This window comes from Bidens hawaiensis, unplaced genomic scaffold (assembly GCF_021521415.1).
Source record: "Bidens hawaiensis isolate Kalapana, Puna unplaced genomic scaffold, B.hawaiensis_p1.1 tig00062603_1, whole genome shotgun sequence".
Lineage (NCBI taxonomy): Eukaryota > Viridiplantae > Streptophyta > Magnoliopsida > Asterales > Asteraceae > Bidens > Bidens hawaiensis.
The window spans coordinates 10,932-30,969 of NW_027501241.1; the positions used below are offsets into that span (position 1 = coordinate 10,932).

General features: G+C 35.8%; 1 protein-coding gene across 1 annotated transcript; it reads right to left on the reverse strand.

Annotated features, from left to right (window-relative positions):
* Window positions 1-2,881: 2,881 nt before the first annotated feature.
* On the reverse strand, window positions 2,882-5,055 carry LOC143603744 (uncharacterized). Its single transcript, XM_077080457.1, has 2 exons — window positions 3,597-5,055; window positions 2,882-3,564 (listed from the first exon to the last, which is right to left on the reverse strand). The coding sequence occupies exon 1, from the start codon at window positions 4,703-4,705 to the stop codon at window positions 3,803-3,805; it is 903 nt and encodes a 300-aa protein (XP_076936572.1). The 5' UTR covers window positions 4,706-5,055; the 3' UTR covers window positions 2,882-3,564; window positions 3,597-3,802.
* Between the last annotated feature and the right edge of the window lie 14,983 nt (window positions 5,056-20,038).

A 20,038-nucleotide genomic window follows, 5' to 3' on the forward strand; every position in this document is an offset into this window, starting at 1 on the left:
ATGGAATTCAAAAAATTGCCATTTGTTTTTCGATGTTGTCTGAAAACACATCCAGTCTTTCTTTGTCTGTGTAACCCCTTGACTCAACATAATGGTCACTTGTCTATATAATAATTAAAATGCAGATGATTAAAGAGTTTATTGAGCGTTTTCTAATAGTACAAACAAAATAGATTAATTTGTACCAGCATAGTGCTTGAAGCAAAGAATCTGAACGGTGATGCTGCAGATTTTTTCTTTTCTTTATAGTTCATTAGTTCAATGAATGCATCCATTGCATTGGTGTTTATATAAATGCCAGTACAGTAGCTTTCAACGATCACCTTGAACGATTCTGTGTGAGTGGACTTATAGACCTCCTCCCAAATGTCTTCAAGACAAAAAAATATATACTCTGAAATTATATCTTCATCTTCTGTGACACTAGCGGATACGTCAACCTCTCTCAGAAGATATGGGATTTCAGTGTAATGAGGCTATCACTTGTTGACAATCCGATTTCAACTGTTAAACATAAAACAACTCATTTTAAATTTGACTGAAAATAATTGTAACTATAATTAAATACCTTCAACCACTTTTGGTTTTTATTTATAATTAAATACCCTCTTTAGCCCACTCAACCACTGTATTAACAACTTTATTAATATCTGCGCATGAGACATTGTTTTCTTGACCTGCATCATCTTCATCATTGTTTACGACAACCAAAGATGTAATATGTTCAACTGTGATTATAATTAAGCTTGTAGATAATTAAGCTGGTACATATACCTTTTTGAGCAGCCACTGGACCACCAACACCAACATCTGAATCAACTGCATCACACAGATGTAATAAGTTTAAAATAACAGCATAAGCGTTTTATGAGCGTTTTAATTATACTTATAATTAATTTAGCCCAAATACCTTTTAGAGCAGCCACTGGACCACCAACACCAACATCTGAATCTATTGCTGCAGCTGTCTAAGTATTGGGATCTTACAACTTAAACAAAAATAGTTTTGGAATGGGAAAGAGAAACTTGAAAGAAGAATATATAATTTTTTCTCACCTAAATTAAAGAGTGATAAGGGTTTTATGGTGTCAGTTAGTGAATCTGTTTTCCCATTCACAACATCTAGCAAAGATATTCTCATTTGATGGATTTATATCATTTCCTTGACGGACCAACTCGTTGATCTCGGGGCAAGTTTTATCAAATTTCTTCAACTTGATATCCATTGCCTTATTCCAAGACTGTAAAAAGAAAATATAGTTATTGTTAATTCAAAAACATTTTCAATTTATCCCAGCCAGTTGTAATGGAGTTAAATAATAGTCAACAAGCACGATAGGCATTTGCAAACTTAAAGGTGAATAATCGCTTACATAATCATCCAAATCTTGTTCAGCTGTTTGATCCGCATTATCTGTTTCAGATGCACTTTGACCATCTGTTTTTAATTACATATAATGTTGTTATTCAAACGTTGCATTACATAAAATGCATATAGAGATAAGAGATATGAGAGTTTTTTAGAAGAAAATAACAAGTTTCTCACCATGTTCTTGTTTATCCTCAGATGCAGTGTTTTCTTCAACTCCAGGCTTACCGACAACACTAACTGTCACAGCAGCAGTATCAGCAGCAGTCTCATCAAGTCCCTTCCCGGCAGCACTAACTGTCACAGCAACAGTATCAGCAACAGCAGCATCAGCAGTTTCATCAAGTCCCTTCCCGGCAGCACTAACGGTCACAGCAGCAGCCGCATCAATCCCCTTACCGTCAACACTAAACGTCACAGCAGCACCAGCAACCTCAGTAGCATCTACTTCTAAGGGAGGACCATTATTCTCCAAGTATTTTTCCATCTTATTAAGAGTAGTTGTTGTTATGCAGTTGACTGCAGGCGTTGTGACGGGAGTCCCAAATGGACCATATTTTTTCTGGTATTTGATGTGTGTATAATGATGCTCTCACAACTAAGCTTTAAATTTATTAAACAATACTCCTAAAGAAACCACACAAAAACGGCAAGTGTACCGATCACTAATAGTTTATCTTCGTTTTTGCGTACCGGCTTCATCCGAGCTCCGTTCTAGCTGATTCTTTTTTCATTTGACTCGTGTTCTCGCTCTCTTCAACATGGGACCTATCACATACACAAACACGTAATTTAGGCAAGAAAAATTCATATTCGTTAATGTTTTACGCACAAAACAACCCAAAAACGGGATAAAAACGCTATGTGTTTTTCAACACATCAAATATCCCCACACTTGAACCTTTTTCTTCCCTGAAAAAGAAATCTACATAGGATTATAACCAAGTGAAAAACAAAAAATTCCCAGATTATTCAACATTACTAAAGCACAAGAAACAGCTCGACATATTGACCGCGATTGCCGATATTGTTGTCCATTTAAACCCAGCCACCAGCCAATCAAGCCCCCCTTTTGCATTTAACATTTAAAGGCCAAAAATTAAGACTACACCTACCCCATCTCAGACAAAGAGAGCTAGAGAAACTAGAGTCGAATCAAACTGGTTTGAGAAATCACCATAAGCCAAGGACTCGTTGATAGTACTAATTAGATGCACTCGGTGAAATTTTGTTGGATGAATGGTCATGTGGAGGTCATACGAGCTATTCCTAAATATTATTGGACTTTGTCCTATAGATTCCTAATTTTTACTTATTGACTAAGAACCTTCGAGCCCCAATAGTGTATCCTTAGAGTCACCATCCCCAAGGTAACACGTAAACTCTAAGTCCCGTCTAGTATGTGCCTCTTTGGCCTCTTTTACTAACTTTGAGAATGCTTCTTTGGCATTTTACAATACATAACTTTCTTCACAAGCATTTTGCTTTTCTTGGACGACTTTTGAGAATACACAAACATAACTTTCAATACATACTTTTTTTTCTTTTCTTTTTCTTTCTTTTTTTTTCAATCTTTTATATCACCCTAAAATATATAACTATTTCTAAGCTCATAGAAAGATAGACATGTGGTGTGTGTTGGTTTGAGTGCATCTAAGTATAACCATCTCAAAGTTTTTAGATTATGGTAATCCTCCCTAAGCATCGAAATTCGGTTTCACCGTCTTTCAAATTATTATATAAATAAAAACTGCTAAAGAGAACTATCAAAGCTAGTTGGGCCTACTGACACATCCCAAATCAGATATGTGAACCATCCCTTCTTTTATTATTATATTATATATTTCAAAAGTTCCAAGAGTTTGTTAGCACATTGGTAGTAATATCATTTCCTGCTTAACGTAGAACAAAAACAATTTTCAAGGGACATTTTTCTTTAAAACCTTTTTTTTTTAAATATTAACTCCCAGGATTTTCCATGTTCTTTTATTTTTCTAAAAAATGAAAACGTCAATTCCCCATCCCCACACTTAAATTTCACATTGTCCTCAACGTGAGACAAGGAAAAGACAAAACTAAACATAAAGAAAAATAAAGTGGAACAGACTCCCCTGGTATATGTGATCATGCAACTGTGCGGTGAATCATGTTCCTCGCCCTCCTATTCGAACGCAAGCTTAAAACTCCAGTGCTCTCTATCAAGCTATCACTAACGAACGAAAATGACAATCCTTAAGCATATTGCATCCCCACACTTGTTTAAAACTCCAGCTCATCAACCGTTATCAACCAACCAAGGAATAACCTGCAAGTAAGAGAAGAAACACCTGGCAAAACTCGGAAATAAAAATAAAAATAAAAATGAAAATAAAATAATAAGGAAAGAAATTACCGGGTTGCCTCCCGGGAAGCGCTAAGTTTATTGAATAGTCTTCAGTCGGACTCGCTCCCGAAACCACAATCAGGAGGCTTCTCCTTTATCATCTTCCCATCGATGCTCCTCAACACTCTCCTTTTACAATTGGTCGGGAAGAAACCAATTGCACAAGTCTCATGGGCCCGACCATATGAATTAAACTCGGCCCACCAACTCTTGAATTCCCCCAAAAATGGTTCAATGAAGTGAAACGAGGAAGTCAATCTCTTCATCACACTACGATTTCTTCGCCCAGAAATCCTCCTTCTAGTTCCTTTAGCCAAACTTTTAAACCTTAACACGTCCCGAATAGAGATTGAGTACGGTTCGTGTTTTGGTTTTTCACAATCGAGGTGAGGTGTTGGAAGGACCAAATCACTAACTATCTCATGGCTCTCCTTACAAAGCTCCTTCTTGATCCCCAAACTTGGCTCGTTATATATTAAATCTTCAAGCAGCTTTAAATCACCAAGTGGGTCAAACTCGCCTTCATCCGTAATGGCAAAGTCCATCAACTCTTCACCAAACTCATCCTTAAATTCTTCCTCCCAAGAGGGAATATACTCCTCTACTCTCTGCTCCTCCATTCCGGTATCTTCAATCTCGCTCAGGGTTTCAAACAAAGGTGGATTCAAAAGAGGAACATATTCCAAATCATTTCTAATAGCGAACAACACATAATCCATTATTTCCTCCAATTCTGGGGTGGGCTCTAATATATTCCTTGACAAATCTTTATACCCTAAGAAGTTCCCCATTTGATCATATGCAAATCGGTATGGAGGAGGCTTTGCCAAAAGTGATTCCCATGGAGCTTTCCGTGCTTCGATTTCTATATTTCTCCTCTCATAAGCATCATGCACCCAATGATCTCCGCCACACACTTTGCATCGTGGGGTTCCAACCTGTCGTCCGAACATATTTCCTGTAAAGAACACTCAAAAGAAAAGGATCACGGGCACCAGATAAAAATAGAATAAAATACTAAAAATAAAATTAAACTAAAACTAAACTAGTTAAAATAAGTAATCTAATCTAAGTATACGAAATACAATAGGCAAGTCTCTAACTCGAGTCGTTCTCAATACGCCTCAAACCGTGTCCCCGGCAACGGCGCCAAAAACTTGATGTGTGTATAATGATGCTCTCACAACTAAGCTTTAAATTTATTAAACAAGACTCCTAAAGAAACCACACAAAACCGGCAAGTGTACCGATCACTAATAGTATAGCACTATGGAAGTCCGAGTATCGAACACAAGGACACTTGAAAACGTATATGATACCTAACCCTAACCAAGACTCACCTAAGAATATTTAAATGATTTTTAATAATTAACTACTTAACCTAACTTACTTTAACTAAATTAATTAACTAGACTTAAATTAACTTAACTAAACACTTGAAACTTAGAAACTTAACTGCAATCAGAGAAAACGTCTACCTAGGTAAGAATCATATTGAAGGTATAATAAGATAATGGATTGAGGATTCTCACGACACCGATTCCTAAGGATGACACAAATAAGGTTCACTCAAGAAAGCTAGATCACCTCTCAGTCTCACTAACAAACTCTAACTTACACTTAGTTGATTTTAAGAACAAACCGAGAAACGAATTGTTAAAGTGCTCTAATGTCGACTCACCTCTCGGTCTCACCGACACACTACCCTAATGAAGACGAATACTACGTAACCAAGGATAGAGGAACAATTTAGTTTAACTTAAACTAGATCAACTAATCGCTCAAAACCCAAACCCGACAAGAACCAAACCCGCTCTCGCGCGATCTTAATCCTAACAAGTAAAAGCTAAGAGACGACCTTACTTCCTATCACCTCTCGGTCTCTAAGAAGGTGTTCACCCGCTGATTATATTCAATTAAAACACTCACTTAAACCCTACGGTTGATCACCCCGCAAACAAACCCTAAAAACCAAGTAAAGAGTTCTAACAAGCAACAATCAATCAAAACGTATTCAATTAATCAAAGCAAGAGGTATATGAGTATAATTAATAAATTCACAGCACTAAACACAACCTAATTCAATATTAAACCAAACTTTTCATTAACAATTCAAGCCATGATAATCAACAATCCATATTACTCATTAAAACCTAACAATATTCATCTAACCTAGGTAGAACTAACAAGTTTAGCCAATCATAATTAATGAACAGTAGATAAAATAGATATAAATGATAAACATGCTCATATAAATCTGATTACAAAAGGTTTGAATGCTTAAAAACCAAAAACGAACTCACAAACGTTAAAATAGTCATAACCAACAACCGAATGATAAAAGATGTAACCGTAAGCTTGTACTCCTTGGTTTCTCCTCTAGAGCAGGTGTGGGATGGCTGGAAACTTGAATAAAATCGTTCATAGGGTTTTAGGGTTTATATATATGTTTAATCACCTCCCTCCTAATATAAAATAGGTTAAAACAAACCAACTAGGCCCACTAGAAGACAAAATAGACGTGGTAGCTGATTCTTGAACATTCTTGGTAGCCTTGGGACATGTTGGAATCTACCACATGCTTCTTGAATGATATGACCTGGTCGCGTAGCTCGAACATGACATTTTCTGACGTTTTTCGACTTTCAGCTCGTTTATCTTCGTTTTTGCGTACCGGCTTCATCCGAGCTCCATTCTAGCTGATTCTTTTTTCATTTGACTCGTTTTCTCGATCTCTTCAACATGGGACCTATCACATACACAAACATGTGATTTAAGGCAAGAAAAATTCATATTTGTTAACGTTTTACGCACAAAACAACCCAAAAACGGGATAAAAACGCTATGTGTTTTTCAATACATCAGTATTCATGCGTGTAAAGAATCACGAGGAAGGTGATCAGACCGTTGTATTGACTGTTGATATCTCTCCATTCTTTCTTTGTCATTTTCAAGTTTTTCAATAACATAGCTGCACTAGTCCATATTTGGAATATCCGAGGTTTTATCAATTGCAGCGATGAATCGTTGATTGACTGTTGTTGATTTTGTCACAAATCCTATACAGGTGTTGTACAACACAAGGAAATTAATCTTAAACAGTTCACCAACTCCTTTGCGGCCAGTTTGTCTTTCACATGCTTTATACTTATTCTTGAATTTGTCGGGAATTGATTTTTGAACATATCTGTAGTAACATCTTCCCTCAATCTTGGTCTACTCTTGTCTAAAACAGGAATCTTACCCATTGGTATCCCCAACACTTCATGTACTTTTTGTGTTGTTATCTTAATAAAACTGCTCCCAATGTTTAGTTCATTGAAACAGTTATTATAGTTCATGAGCAACCAATATCCCAAAGTTGTTGGAGTTTGGGTTACTTGAAGTCTTAACATTGACCCGAAACCCATTTCTTCTACACAAGTTTTTTGGCAGTAGTCATTGACTTCACTGCATCAACAATATTAATAGGTGCACACCTATTCTTCAATTTTTTATCTACAAATTCAACAAAAGATTTTCCCCTCTCGGCTGGCTTATTTTCTTTAATGGCTCTCTTTTTCGGATGCTGAAAGTCCGGGCCAGAGGTGCCGTGTTCCACCTGTTTCTGCATTGACAACAACCTGTCGATTTTTGTGTCAAGGTCAGAATCAGAGTCTGCTTCCACAACATGTTTTGTTTTCCCCACCGGAGCAACTTTTTTAGTCTTCCTTTTGTCATTCTTGTTTTTTTCGACAACTGAATCACATACATACAATAAAACATGGGGGTAGGGGATAACAACACGAATCATAAGGAAACAGAAAACTCTTATCAAACATCACAATGATAAATTCTCATACCAAAGCCATAACACGCTAAGCAGACGCTTATAAAATGCTTTAATATTATACATATATTTAAAAAAAACAAAGATATGTATTACAACGACAACACGCTTATCAAACGCTTTAATACATAAGAAGATTCAAACAAATGCTTACATTTTAAGATTGATTAAACCTAAAATGCTAAAAAAATCATAAATTAACACATGTTCCATCTTTATTCTGAGACCTATCGTGCTTTTGCTTCGTCCTTGGTTCCGTTCTAGAAGTAGATGAGTTAGGGTTCTTCATTTTGGTTATATTCCAGAATAATTAAACCACTCGGGCTTGTGGTTGTGCTTGTGGTTGTGCTTCAACCTTCTGCTTCACAGTAGAAACGAATCGTCGACGGTTTTAAGGAATATTGACTTACGAGGTTGAATTATCGCCGTTCCAGAAGTAGATAAGTTAGGGTAATTATTTGACCCTTTTAAAATAAGGCGCGTGCTTTTAAATTTTAATCGTACGGTTAGTATTGTATAGTATAATATATATATATATATAATATTAGTGGGTGGTGGTGGGTTCAGGTGGTCATGATGGTGGTGGACGGTGGCGGAGGTGTGGTGGTTCGTGGTGGCGGATGTGTGGTGGTGGGTGGTGGTGGTGGGTAGTGGGTGGTAGTGGCGGAGGTCGGTGGTGGTGGTGGTGGGTGGTGGTGGTGGGTAGTGGGTGGTGGTGGTGGGTGGGTATAAATAAATGTATATATATTTATATATAATATTAGTGGGTGGTGGTGGTGTGGTGGTGGGTGGTGGTGGTGGTGTGGTGGGTGGTTGTGGTGGGTAGTGGTGGTGTGTGGTTAGTGGTTGGTGCTGGAGGTTGTTGTGGCGAAAGTGGGCGGTGGATGGTGGTAGTAGGTGGTGTGTAGTATGATTGCGGATATGTAATCCATGAGATGATGACGGTGCTATCCCGTATGATGACCATGATGATTGGCCCAATTATGATGACGACGATGCTAATATAACAACCTGGGTTGGTGGTGGTTATCATAATGTTGCTGCTAACCTATATGGTACGGTTTGCTTACACCAACCCATACGATGGCGACTGTAGCTCGTACGTTGAGCATGACGTCTATGATGATGATCACACATATATATGACGATGACCAATTATATGTACCTATATGACAATAGGCCACACAGACGCGCACACACACACACACACACACACACACACACACACACACACATATATATATATATGTGTTGATGATGATGGTAACACCGATGTGTAATGACATGCAACTCGTATGATCGACGACGACCATGATAACGTATACGATGGTCATACTGATGGTAGCCTGTACGACTGATGATGTCGTTAGATGACGACAACAATTCATATGATGGTGCCGACAGTGATCGCTAATATTGGGCGTTTTGTTTATGATAACCCGTACGATGCTGACTACATCACGTACATGGCAATAGGATGATGATGATGCTGATGCTAATGATGATGATGATGATGCTGTGTGACGATGATGATGACACTGATAGCGAGATATATGTTACCCGTATGATCAACGCCGACTACGATAGCCTATACAATGACCACGTTGATTACCCGAACGTCTGATGATGATGCGTTTCATGGTGACGGCGATCGATGATTATGATGATAACCACTATAATACATGATAATGATGATAACTTTATGATGTTGATCATCATCATAACACATATGGTGATGATGATAACCTAGAAGATGATAATGATACAAAACTACATATGATAATGATAACACTAGAATATTATGAGCTTCTCTAATGCGAAGTTGTAAATCTTATCCAGAAAATCTTACTAATGGTTAAGATAATACTTATAATGGATAAAATTTTAATTTTATTTAAAAAAATACAATTATTAAACTAACTCAACTTTTAACGAAATTTATACCGGAATGTTAGTAAAAAAACTAAAAGTAAGACTATGTTTTTATACTATTTTTAAAAAGTTATAAAACAAAAACCAAAATATATATATAATTAAATGTGTAGAAATAAATTAAACCAAAATTCAAACCCCTTTCCTAACTTCAAAACCCTAATCGACTTCTACTTCACTTATCCTGGTAAGAACATAAAAATGTCATGTCTCAATAATGGAGTTAAGTTCCTGGTAGATATCGACAGCGATTCCATGAGTAGGATGGTATGTTAATTATCTGGTTAATTTTTTTTATGAAACATTTTACAGTTTTGCAACATATATATTCTAAGAACATTTTTTGTGTTACTTATAGCTCATTCCTAAAGCTGTTCAACCAATGTTTGCTGGCATGAAATCGAATACCGGCTGTTGTTTGATTTATGATCAAAGTGGTAGAACGTTTTATGTAGTTATAATCAAAGAACTTGATGACTTTTATTTTTGAACCGGTTGGACTGAATTAATCAGAGAATGTTGTATAGAAGCTGGAACATATGTTATTTTTGAGCTTAAGTCAATATCTATGTTGAATATGTTTACTTTCAAAAGAAACGTAAATGATCAATCCGGTACTATGATATGTATTCCAGTCAGAAACCGACACGTCCATTACTTGGTAAGTTTTAATTCCTGTTTTTGATGGTTGTTTCCAAATTCAAATGTCTTTTAATTAACATGTTTAATAGGATTTCCCTGAGTGGTACGTGATTGAAGAATTTGGTGACAATTACATGAATTTGTTTTTCGAGCTTATTGCTCCAGATAGATATATGTTTAAAGTTTCATGTCTTTGGGATGGAATGGGTTGTAGGCTAGAGGATGGATGGATTGAGGTTTTTAAACAAACCAACTTGAAAGGTGGTTCATTTGTGGTGTTTGAAATCATATCAGATATTACATTTCATATTAATGTCTTTCATGAAGACAGCATAGAATTTATCCTTCCTGGTCCAAATAAGTTGTTTCTCAACTATCAATTAAGCAATCAAGGTAGTTCCTCCCAAAACCCAATTCATCTTGATGAGCAAAATGATGACTCTAAAATCGTCTCCCACATGAACGTCACCAAGAAATTGGTAAATTAAATTTTTAAATTTCTTTTTTATTTACAAGTATATTTGAAATTTGCTTTTCACAGCGTCTTCCGGGTCACATTGCTAGAAAGATTGATGCCTACGATGGAATGCTAATCACTTTGGTAAATCCCGAAGATCGTAAGAAAAAAATGAAACTTCACGGTGAAGTGTCGGAACTGAAATTCAGATATTGGTTACCAAAATGGAAAATTTTCAAAGAGGAAAATGAATTACAGATTGGTGATAAGTGCAGATTTGAATATGACTTCAATGAAGGTACTTTGTTAGTTTCAAAAGTTGATTAGTGATTTGGTGATGTTTGGAACATTTGGGAAGTATTTGGTGATGTGTTTGGTGATGTTTGGAACATTTGTGATTTGGTCACTTTGGGTAATATTTGTATGGTTGTATTGATACACTTTTTTAGTTTATTAGTGATTTGGTGATGTTGTATTGATACACTATATTTGTTATTCACTCTTATTTTGTTTCATGGAATGTATTGTAATGGTGCCTTTTGTATGAAAACTTTTAATGAATGGTAATTATGGAGTATCTTAAAACAAATCGTAAAAAACAAAAAACACTTTGGTAAAACGCTTGTGATACGCTTATTAAATCGTAAACAACACTTGGTTAAATATAAAAATAAAACAAAAAACATTTTGTTAAAAAACACTATTACGCTTTTAACACGCTAATGTACATAAACATATATAAATATCCTAATACGCTAGTAACACGCTAGTAACACGCTTATCCAACCATCTTCTATCAAAGTGTCCATTTTCAGCCACAGGTTCTCTGTCGTAAAAACTATGTCAATAATCTATTGGTTCTTAATTAAAAGGGAGGAAAAACTCAAAAAGATCCAAAATATTGGCTCCAAATATTCAAAAACTCCAAATTACATTTAACACTCCAAAAATCAAATTACACTCCAAATTATTAAAAATTTTCCACTCCACAAATCAGACGACAATGATTTATACTCCAAATTATTAAAAAAACAATCGAAGATGAAGCTTATAGATGAAAGAATTGAAGAAGAACATGTTTTATACTCCACTCCACAAATCAAATTACACTCCAAATTATTAAAAATTTTCCACTCCACAAATTAGACGACAATGATTTATACTCCAAATTATTAAAAAACAATCGAAGATGAAGCTTATAGATGAAAGAATCGAAGAAGAACATGTTTTATACTCCGATGAGGAAGCCAGCGACGACGACGCTCAATCATACGACATAGAAGGCTACTCCAGCGAGGAAGCCAACGACGACGACGGTGATATAGCGACGATGGCTATCGAACCCATCAACAGTTTTGCTACTACGAAAAAACCTACAAGGGGGTTGACGAAGTTACCTAAGCTATGTACCGATTATGCAAACTCTGGTGGTGTCAGACTGGTAGTGGAGTTTGATAATCTGGGTAGGTTCACTGGCCAAAACAGATCAAATTTTGCAAGTTTTTTAGGGGATGTTGTAAGGGAAATAGTTGGCTTGAGACATCTAAGTTGGAGGGAGGTCACGAAGGAGCTTAGAGATAAACTGTGGGAACAAATAACGGTTATTCTTTATTTTTATTTGTGCATTTTATATTTTGAGATGTAATTTACCTTTACTGTATTATATTATGTAGAAATATTTTAAGATTGAGGCGTGTCACAGGCCTTCTGTGATGAATCGGTTCGGACACCTTCATCGGGATTTCAGAAGAAAAATGTATGCCAAATACATTATGCCGAACATCGGTAAACCTCTGAAGCTGAAGGCGATACCCAAGGGACACATGACGATGATCAGGCAAGAAGATTGGGATCGCTTCGTTGAGTATACACAATCAGAGCAGTTTCAGGTATAAATCCTCTACTCTGCAAACGTAGATTGACCGACTATATATGGTTTATGTTTTTTGTTTAAATATAATGAAATGATTATAATGTGTGGTTGAAGAAAAAATCGGCTTCATCAAAGGGAGCTCGAGCAAAGAATGTTTTTTATCATCAATGGGACGAGGGGGTTATACCTACCTTCGAGAGAAACTGGTAATCACCGTCAGCTGCTTTCTCTCTAGTTCAATGATTTTTTGGTTATGTGTTTAATGCATGACCGTCAGCTGCTTTCTCTTGAATATTTTACAAGGTCAAAAAGAAGGAAATTGAACCAGATGAGATCCCCGGCCGTGCATTAATGTAGATGAAAGCAAGGGAGGACAAAGATGGTGCATACAAGAATCCTGTTGTCGAAGGCGTGGAAACCAAATTAGTATGTTTTAGACTTTTAGTATTAAACTTTTTAAATCATGTTAAAGTCAATTTATTGCCTTATAACTTGAGTCTGTATAACTTGTCTCAACACTTGATGTGGATACATAAGCGTGTTACAAGCGTATTAGAATATTTATATATGTTTTTGTACATAAGCGTATTAGAATATTTATATATGTTTATTAGCGTGTTACAAGCGTATTAGAATATTTATATATTTTGTAGATAAGCGTGTTACAATCGTATGTTTTTGTACATGTAGCGTGTTACAAGCGTATTAGAATATTTATATATGTTTTTGTACATACGCGTGTTACAAGCGTATTAGAATATTTGTTTTCTTGCAGGTTCAGCATGAGGATCAGATCGCCTCTGGAGCCCTGACACTTGAACCGTGCACAGATGCCGTCACCTTAGTGCTTGGCAAAGAGAAAGGTGGGTTTTTAAAAAGGGATTGGGTACGGATTGACAACAGGTAAAAATTAGGGTGTGAGTCGGTGAAAAGGCTCGTTTAAGCAACGGATTTCCCAACTTGAGTATGAGGCGGTGCAGAGAGATGAAGTGGTGAACAGGTTAACGACTCTACTTGAATCCACGAATTCTATGTTAGCAAGCCGTGAGAAGGAACAGTTAGCATTTGAGGCCAGGTTTAGATATCTCGAATGATTGTTGCCGCAAACGTCGGCAAGTGAAGTAAGTGACGTATGCTACACATTAATTAATGCATTCGACATACATAATTGGCACTGTTTTTGTCACAATTCGTAGGTAAATCATGTTCCCAACCGGGTTGGTTCTAACCAAAGTACTAGTGATGTGGCGCAAAATAAAATGCCAGCACCAGTAAGTATCTGACAGTTTCTTTGTTTATTACAACTTTCCATGTGATTTTTCATTTTCCATAACCTAATAAATTGATTAGTAGGCCAGTTCTGTGGGAAACATCTTAACCTCAGGTAAGGTTGTGCAACAAGAATCCGCTACTCAGGTAAGCATTTGACATTTTGATTGATTTGTTTTAATAATTAACTTTCCATGTGAGTGTGCTGATTTTGCATAAGTTAATTGTAGGCCAAGTCTGTGGATAAAATAGTTGTCGAAACGGTACCCGCTCCCCATATCGCGACATCAGTAAGTATTTGACAATTTCAGTACTTTTTATAATTCGTTTCCAATGTGAGTGTGCTCATTTTCTATTACCGAATTGCAGGCCAAGTCTGTGGAAAAAAATGTTGACCAAACGGTAGTCGATCCCCATAGCGCGACATTAGTAAGTATTTGGCAATTTCAGTTTTTGTATTTTATAACCTAGTAAGTCTAACAATTCCAATTTCTTTTATATTACCAATGAAGCCTGTAGAGAACAATGTTAACCAAGCATCAACACAATGTAGGTTCCCTGGACGGATCGCACGAGATATCTCGGTCTACTCAGGTGCGGAATCCCTGCGTAGATCGTTACGAGTATAGAACACAAATCACACGAACACACGTTATATATTATAACTCAAACACGTGATGTAATATCACTGTTACAGACTCTCGTTCTCACGTTACAATGAACTCGAACCACTGACACGAACTTAAACCAACTATTTATAACCAAGCCGTAACCTAGGACTATAAATACACGACAACTTCGCCTGGCATGTTCAGGCGAAGTTGTCCATAACTTCGCTTGACTAACAAGTTCGCCTGTTAAGCGAACTTGTCAGTAACTTCGCTTAAACATACAAAACATAATTAAACATTACAGACTCGATTACAGACACTAGACTATGAACTACTGACATTATGCACCAACACACAACTACACCACACTCCGGATAGTAACGGCTCGAAAAAACCATCAGTAAGTATTTGGCAATTTCAGTTTTTTCCTTTAATTATTGATTGATTCATTTAATGGTTTTTAGGTAAAACGGAGAAGCCGTAAAAGAAAAGTTGATGTATCTACGGATGAAGCTTTCCCATCTGCTGAAATAAAGGTATATACTGCGCGAAACATTGTTAATTTCCCACCAACATGGGTATGTACTTATATATTGACTTCAACTAAGCCAACTTAATTTCACATGCTTGTTTATAGGTGTATGAGTATCATTTGTGTGTGCAAGACAAGCTTAACAAGGTGGCAAATGGTACAGTTCATTGGTCACCGGTTCCACAACAGTTGCATGGAAAAGAAATCCAGTAGGGTTACTATAAAGTTAGTATTGATGAAGCCATAAAGGAACAAGAAATTATTCCTTGTGAGGCAGGTGAAATTACGACTGTTGGCGACTCAACTGGTACTTTTGTTGCTTGGCCAGAACACCTAATCTTATGTGACCAGGAGGTTTGTTCCCTTTTAACTTAACCGAATAAATATCTATGTTCATTTTCATTTACTTTAAAAAATGAACACTTGTGTTTGTTTATGTTCGTTTGTTTATAATCTAAACTAACGTAATTGAACCAAGATAAACAAACATAAGCGAACTTCCCGCCGAAAGGTTCACGAACAGTTAAACGAACGTTCGGTTCGTTTGCAGGCCTACTATTTTGTTCTATTCAATTACAAAATACGACATTAATTATACATATTTGTTTTTCATATTCTGTTGTTCCAGTTACCACCACTCCCATCCTCAAAAGAACCAGACAGAGCTGGCAAGAAGGCAAAGGCTAAGTACACAATGATAGACAGGGTGACCAAACAGAAGACAAGGAGCAGTGCCAAGAAAACGGACGCCTTAGCTAGTATATAGGTAGTCCTTATTTTTGTATTTTGTAAGATATTTTGCATATACATTTGCTTAAGTGAATATTATTGTTAATATAATTTGTTTCTAATTTTGTTTTGTCATGCTTGCTTATAGCTGTTTTATATTACTGCACAAAAAATAAAAATAATTTTATATTTCCTAATTACACACAATTTGGCCACATAGAACACATTAAATAGGTGTGGCCAAAAGTAAGACAATAGCCACACCTGAAATTACCAAAAATTAGAGTCTATAAATGACCATTAGCCACAACAAAAACATTTTTGTGTGACGAAAGGGTACCAAAAACATTGGCCACTCTTTCATCAGTTGGTTTTTGTTTGTGTGGCGGAACGAGATCAAACGTCATTGAAAAAATCAATATGTGTGACGATGAGTATGATTATAGCTACACTTTATATTGCAAAAGCATTATGTGTGACAAACGGTAAGACAATGGCCACACCACAAACTACAAAAGAGTGTTTGAGTGGCAACTTCAAATTTTTAGCCGCATTGACAATAACCTCCAGTGTCTATATGATATGTTTGGCCACACAATACCTCACTATGTGTGATGAAAAGTTTGACAATAGCCACACTTTAAATTATGAAAAGAAGTATGTATGACAAACGGTAAGACAATAGCCACACTATAATCTACAAAGGAGTGTTTGAGTGGCAAGTAAACATATTTAGTCACGTTTAATGTAATATCCGGTGTCTATATCATATAATTAGCCATTATATTATTAAATTTAAGTGGCCATTTCTTTGCTATATCCACACGGTATAGGTCACAATGCAAGCTTAACACAACCCTATTGGCCACATTAATATAAAATTCATGTGGCTGAAACATGAATTCATGTGGCTGTATACGTGCAATGGTCACTCAGAGTAAATTGTCATGTGACCATTTTCTACCGTTTAGCCACACTTATTGGAGAGGCTTCTTGATGGCCAACAACTAATGCCTGTACCCTTTAGCCACATTTATTACCACATAAGGCCACTAAAAACTGTGTGTGGCCATATCATACCCACGGTGTCGCGACCTTTGGCCACATATGACCTGAACAAAATGTGTGTGGCTAAAGGCCTACGGCCACACTTTTTTCGTGTGACCGAAGGTCAATATTCACATAGTGAAGGGCGGGTTAAACGTAATATATGATAGGAGATGGGAAAAGAAAAGGAGGGGGCTATGAGAGGACAATCGTGCCATGTGGTGGTGCTTTTTAGAGTTTACAATCATAGAATGATATCCCAATAATACACATGTATTTTAGGTGGCAGTCGTTAGATCACATTTAAGATGAAGGTTCATATATTAACAACAATTCATTTTGTGTTGTGTCGTTTTACAATTGTGTCAAATGCACATTTTTTACACCTATAATTTACTTTTGGAGTTCATGGTTATCACTTCATTGAGACCCTCTATGTTTCAAACCTTCAAATTTCATCCTTTCTCACATATCACCTCACCACTCATCTTATGTTAAAATCACTACACCTGAAGTTAATTACAACATCTTCTCCTGATGCTATCGAGAGTTTCTAACACCTATCCTAGCTCTATATGACACTTTTAACACTCATCTTTCACTTATAATAATTAGTTTTTGTACATCTGGTGTGCATGAGATGGTATAGAAAAAACGGGCTAAGTTTTACAAAAGTTTGTTTCACACAATATCTAGTTTTAAATTTATACAAATGATTTTTATCTTAACTAGATCACACACAAATAAGCAAGTTCACCTATTGTATATGTAGATTAGTATCGGTAAGAACCAAGTATTGATCCACGGGCACATTTGTTTGATTTTTACTACTAAATCGTTGTATTTATTTTAACCAGAAATGAACATCATAATAGTTTTGGTTTGACAAGTAATTTTAAAAGAAATTTAAAAGCATAAGTTAAAAACAATATTTTTGGGTTTTAATATAGTTATAGATGATCAAGGACAATATTGTATCATCTTGGTTAAAAGTCCCCTTAACCTAGTTTAGCAATTAATTAGTAAACATTTGATATGAACTTGCTATAGTGATTAAATGTGTGAATAACATCTTTTTCTAAGTCATGTTATTCCATGATAATTAAAGAAATAGATATCCATAACTTCATGCCTTCACTAAAACATCATTTTATGTAAGCAAGTGATTTATAAGAAATATTTATAAGATAACTTGCTTTATAAATGAGACAACCCCTTAAATTATTAAATGAATTGTCCTTGATACTTTAGTAAAAATAACCTTTGTATTATACTTAAAATATCAATTAAGATTAGTTAAGTTGTAAATGATCAACCTTGATTTACCAAGTATTAACCCACACAACTCTTGGACAATTATAGAACTCATGTAATAATCATCCAAGAATTGTTTGAAATAGGTTATACTGGACACTCGCTTGACAAGTAATTAATCGATTTTAGCAGATGATGGCCAACAATCAGTTGTCAACCATTCCCATTTTAAGATGATCAATTACTACTAACACTTCATTTGGTCCATGTTCATATTAGAATTTATGTTTTTTTTCCTCAACTTACAAGAATGACAGTTCCTCGGATTATCGTCACGCTCGGCACTTGGGGTATCATTTAAGAGTATTTTAACGTTCCTCGTCAAATAATAATTACAAGATAACCTTTACTTATTATAAACCAATCACATGTTTAACCAATATTATTAAACTTCAATTAAGATTCATTATAAACTAAGATGATACTATGAAAGTTTAGCCAATAATAAACATAATGTTATACATCAGTAAAAGATACAAACATGATCAAATTAGAACAATCTAACTAATTTGGATTACTAATCTTCTATGCTAATGACTTTTTCCAAGAGTTTAATCTTCTTGATCTTCAAAGGTTGGATGAATAAGCTTATTTCCTTATTAATGGTGGTGAAAGCAGGTGGTTGAAGTGGATTTAACGTTATTGAAGGCGTGTAGATTGTATGCCTTAAATGAAGAATGACAAGATATTTATTGGCTGATATGGGGTCTCAACACGACCTTGTTGAGAGTTTTATCTTATAGTGTTGTCAGAAAGTACATTAGGAGAATTTTGTTAAACACGGCCGTGTTGACATGGGCATGGGCGTGTTGACATGGGCACGAGTCGGGCTGACTTTTTTCTCTTATTGTCTTAATTGCTCGTTGTCAGATGGTACAACAGGAGAAAGAAACCAACCGTGTTGACCTCTGAACACGACCGTGGTGAGCACAAAAAGAGTCTAAATTTGTCTTTTCTCTTGTACTATCAACATGGGGTGTGTTGATATCAACATGACCATGTCGTGTCTTCATAAGTTAAGCTTTAGAATATTCTGTTTTGTCTTTTCTTCTTGTACTTCCAACATGGGGTGTGTTGATATCAACATGACCATGTCATGTCTTCTTAATTTTTGTCTTTTCTTCGTATGATCTTGACATGACCATGCCTTGTTTCATCATGGGGTGTGTTGAGCCTATTTTCACAGTTTTTCTTCATATATCAGTTCGTTTTATTTTCAAGGTTACACTTTTCTAAAGAAAGAAATTATAAACATTAGTGGTTATTTATTCTAATATAATTGCTGATATTACACTTATTTAGATACATATTTTAGTGCCAAAAAGATATATACATTATCAATATCCTAACAACTTTTGTAATAATAAAATTCATGCCAAATGATAATTAACAAGAATGCAAATGATATCACTCACTCCACCCTTCAAACTAGGGGTTAAAGAGCCAAGCTGAGCCCGGGCTTAGCTCGTTTGGACTTACAAGGACTCGAGCTTGATTTGTTTGAAGCTCTTTTTCTAAAGACCAAGCTCGACTCGTGAGTTGTTTTCAAGCTTAGGCTCGACTCGTTTATAATTTATTCATTAATTTATGTGCATTCTTAATTAACGTTTTTGTATATTTTGAGAAAACCCTTAAATGATCGTAAGATTTGTTCTAGCTCGAGCTCAATTATTACCATAAATGAGCCAAATCTTGGCTCGAGCTCGGTTGTGAAGTGTTAAATTAATACATATAAGTCCAAAAGAGGTAAAACTTAAAAATACACAAGACTCGTTAAGGCTCAACTAGCCTCCCATACAAGGCTCGAGCCCGACCTCGATAACTAAACGAGCTTTTTTTGAGGATTGAGCTCAAAAAATCTTGGCTCAATTTTAGTTATTTTATCGATCCAAGTCGCTTTCGTATAGACTTGTAAACGAAGCAGATGAACACAAACACGCGCATGCTCGTGTTTGTTCATTTAACTTTAAACGAACACACGAACAACTCGACTCAGGAGGTGTTTGAGATTCCGTATGAAAACTCCTTATAACTTTTGAATAAGTTAATAA

What these genes read in the sequence shown, in the direction of transcription:
- LOC143603744 (XM_077080457.1), bottom strand. Translation starts at nt 4,705, where the DNA reads ATGTTCGGACGACAGGTTGGAACCCCACGATGCAAAGTGTGTGGCGGA.